Here is a 3133-nt window from a genome sequence, read left to right as displayed (position 1 = left end):
TTTTTAGTAAGTTGTGATCATTTCTTTTGTTACCATCTTTGAGATCTAGAAAGGGCCACATCTGCACTTTCTCATAGTGATAGAGAAAGAGGGGAGACGCATTTGGATATGGAGGTATAACCACCAGACCCCCTTGGTAATGACTGAGATTCCTAGTCTGGACTGCCTGTATGTGTATCTTATAGCAAATTTCTTTTTTATCTCAGTTTCCTCATCTGTATATAAGGGAGTTGGACTGTGCAGTCTGTAAAGTCATTTCCATCTCTCATGTCTTGTCTTCCAAGGTTATTCTCAGCTCTGATATTTTATTACTTAAGGCAGCAGTTCTCAAAATTGTGGGTCTCAGGACCCCTTTTAGACATGATTGAGGACTCAGAAGAGCATTGGGTTCTATCCCTTAATATTTGCCATATTAGAAATTAAAGCATCTTATTATTGTTATGTGACCACATGGACCCTGGGAAAGGGTTTCAGGACCACGCTTTGAGAACCCCTGGTCTAAGTTCTCTTCCATGCCCCACCTTGTGCTCTAAGGTTCCTCCCAACCCTGGCATTCTGTGTTCTAAGGGCTCTCCCAGCTCTGATATTCTAATATATTCTGTGTAGAAGAGCCCGGGTTAAAGATGGAGAAAGACCTAAATCAGTGATGGGCAACCTTTTGAGCTTGGTGTGTCAAAATTCGCCAAAAAAAACGAGCATAACTCCAGTGATGTGTCACTTCGAGAAAAAAGCCATAATTCTGTGATATTTATATTTTAAATAACAAAAATGTATAATTGTAACATACAACTGTATTTAATAAACCAAAATAGGTAAATTAATATAGGTAGAATTGTCATCTATAGTGTACAGTGTCTACACCACACTACAGCAAATGTTTCATCCTCGGCATGCGGCCTCTGTATGCACGTGTCATCAAAAATGGCTATGCATGTCAGTGTCATAGGTTTGCCATCACTGACCTAAATACAGGTCTTTCCCCTTTAGGAGTCCCAATCATTGACAGAATGGGTGCCTCTTTTGAAAGCTATATCCAGCCCAAGGCTATAGTAAGGGAACTCTGACCTGAAATAGGAGGCCCCCTTCTTTCTCAGACTTGGGTTCATGTTTACCCAAAGGCATAGGCAGCTCCCCACTACTGTGATGTCATAGATTTCCAGCTGGAAGAAACCACAGAGGCCATTTGGCCCAACCCACTCATTTAGCAGATTAACAAACTGGAGCCAAAGTCCAAGGTCGCAAAAGGAACCTGTGGCAAAGCTGGTGAACCCCAGTTCCCTACCTTCAATCTCAACCCTCTTCCACACTAACATTCTACCCTTCCTTGGGCCTGAGGCCCATCCTCAGTTCACCAAGTCTCCTCCAAGTTTTTAAGGATGCTTTGAACTCCCTGGGCTCCCAGGAAGTCTGGCATGGCTGAAGCTCCCATAAGCAATAGTTGGGTGACTTGAGGCATAGCCTGAAGTACCTAATATCCTCAAATTGGGGAGGGGGAGACTAGACTAGAAGGACAATAAGGTTCTCTTCCACTTCTAAATCTTACAAAAGGTTAACAGGCAGTGAAAATACCTAGCACTCACTAGCTCACAAGATGGCTGTGTGGAAAGATTTAAAGAACTATAGACCCACCAGTTATAATTCCTATTGTGCTAGGGGGAGGCAAGAGTAGGCATTAGGAAAGAGAAATGCATTTAGGTAAAGGACTTGGGTTCTAATTCTGCCTCTGCCCCTAGACCTCCATGTCTACAACTGGGAAATGGGTGTTAGACTAGAATCAGGGTGGGGTGTGTGTATCCTGGTCCCCTAGAATCAGGGATATGTGTGTGAATCCAGGACTCCTAGAATCGGGAGTGTATGTGTATCCAGGATCTCTAGAATCAGAAAGTGATCCCCTAGAATCAGAGGGGTGTGTGTGTGTATCCAGGACCCCTAGAATCAGAATGATTTCCTAGATTTAGGGTTGTGTGTATCCAGAACCCCTAGAATCAGGGGAGGGTGTATCCAGGACCCCTAGAATCAGAAGAGTGGTCGCCTAGAAGCCTGCGGATCTCTTCTCAGAATTATTTTAGACACAGAAAATAAACCCGTAGGATCACAAAGGAAACCGACTCTAGTGAAACAAAGATGGGCTTCTTTTTTGCTCCCTGAGTCCCCGGAGCTTCTGAAGTATAGCCACAGCCTCGGGACAGATGCTGTCCTAGGCTCCACGTAGCCCCAAGCCTCTGCCCCTTCGATCCTCGCGGTGGCTCCCCCAGTCCCTGGCCTCCGCCCTGAAATCTCCGCCTTCCTAGAAGGGGAGCGGGAGAGGCGACTACGAGTCGGAAAGGAGCCAGGTCGGGGCTCCGCGCGTCCCGACCCCTCCCGCAGCCAGTGGGGCAGGGCAGGCTGCAATCTTTGCCCTCCTTAGTCCTTGAAGCCTATAATTAGCCTCCCTTCGCGCAGGCGGCCAGGGAGGCGGACCCGGGCAGCTGCGGCGGCGGCCCGAGAGGCCCAGGAGCCCCGCCTCCCGCTCCTGCCCGCCAGTCCCGCCTCCGCCCCGCCCCCACCCCGCCCCCTTTGCTGGGTGTCGGTGCTGAGCTGTCAGCCTTGGCCACGGACCTGGGAGCCCGACGGAGGCAGAGGACCCCCTGGCTGGGCCGGGGCCGTATCGCCATCCTCCCAGGGGCAGAGGCCGGGCTCCCCCGGCCCCCGCGAGCCCGGGAAGAGGCCGCCAGCATGGGGCAGGAAGAGGAGCTGCTGAGAATCGCCAAGAAACTGGATAAAATGGTGTCCAGAAAGAACACGGTGAGCTCAGGCGGGGTTAGGCGGGGAGCAGCCCCCCCCCACCCCGCCCCCAGGGCCCCAGCCCCCAGGAGGAGAGCGCCAGAGCTGTCGGGGGCACCCCAACGTGGGGGCCGCCTGCGCGGGAGGAGCGTCGAGCAGGACTCAGAGGAGCCGCAGCCGCCGCTGCCTCCGAGAAGGAGGAGGAGGAGGAGGAGGACAAGGAGCCCGAGCAGAAGGAGGAGGAGAGCGGCGGCGCCGAGCAGAGCAGAGCGGAGCAGCGCAGAGACCCTGTTTCTTTCCTCTGCCCTGCCCTGCCCTGCCATGCCCTGCGCCGCGCTGCACCGCTGCACCCCACCGCGCCGTCCTGCAC

The 3133-nt window shown here is 52.1% G+C and overlaps 1 protein-coding gene across 1 annotated transcript in view; it reads left to right on the top strand.

Moving 5' to 3' along the window:
• Positions 1 to 2578: 2578 nt before the first annotated feature.
• The window catches only part of TCEA3 (transcription elongation factor A3), a 37003-nt gene continuing 36448 nt past the window's right edge, over positions 2579 to 3133 (top strand). The window contains exon 1 of the mRNA XM_044668723.1: positions 2579 to 2784. Within this exon, the coding sequence (XP_044524658.1) occupies positions 2716 to 2784 (69 nt within the window). The 5' untranslated portion in view covers positions 2579 to 2715. The remainder of the gene's footprint in view (positions 2785 to 3133) is intronic.

Source organism: Gracilinanus agilis, chromosome 3, assembly GCF_016433145.1.
Source record: "Gracilinanus agilis isolate LMUSP501 chromosome 3, AgileGrace, whole genome shotgun sequence".
NCBI classification, from domain to species: domain Eukaryota; kingdom Metazoa; phylum Chordata; class Mammalia; order Didelphimorphia; family Didelphidae; genus Gracilinanus; species Gracilinanus agilis.
The sequence above is the reverse complement of the archived record's forward strand: the minus strand, read 5'-3'. Positions and strand labels throughout refer to the sequence as shown.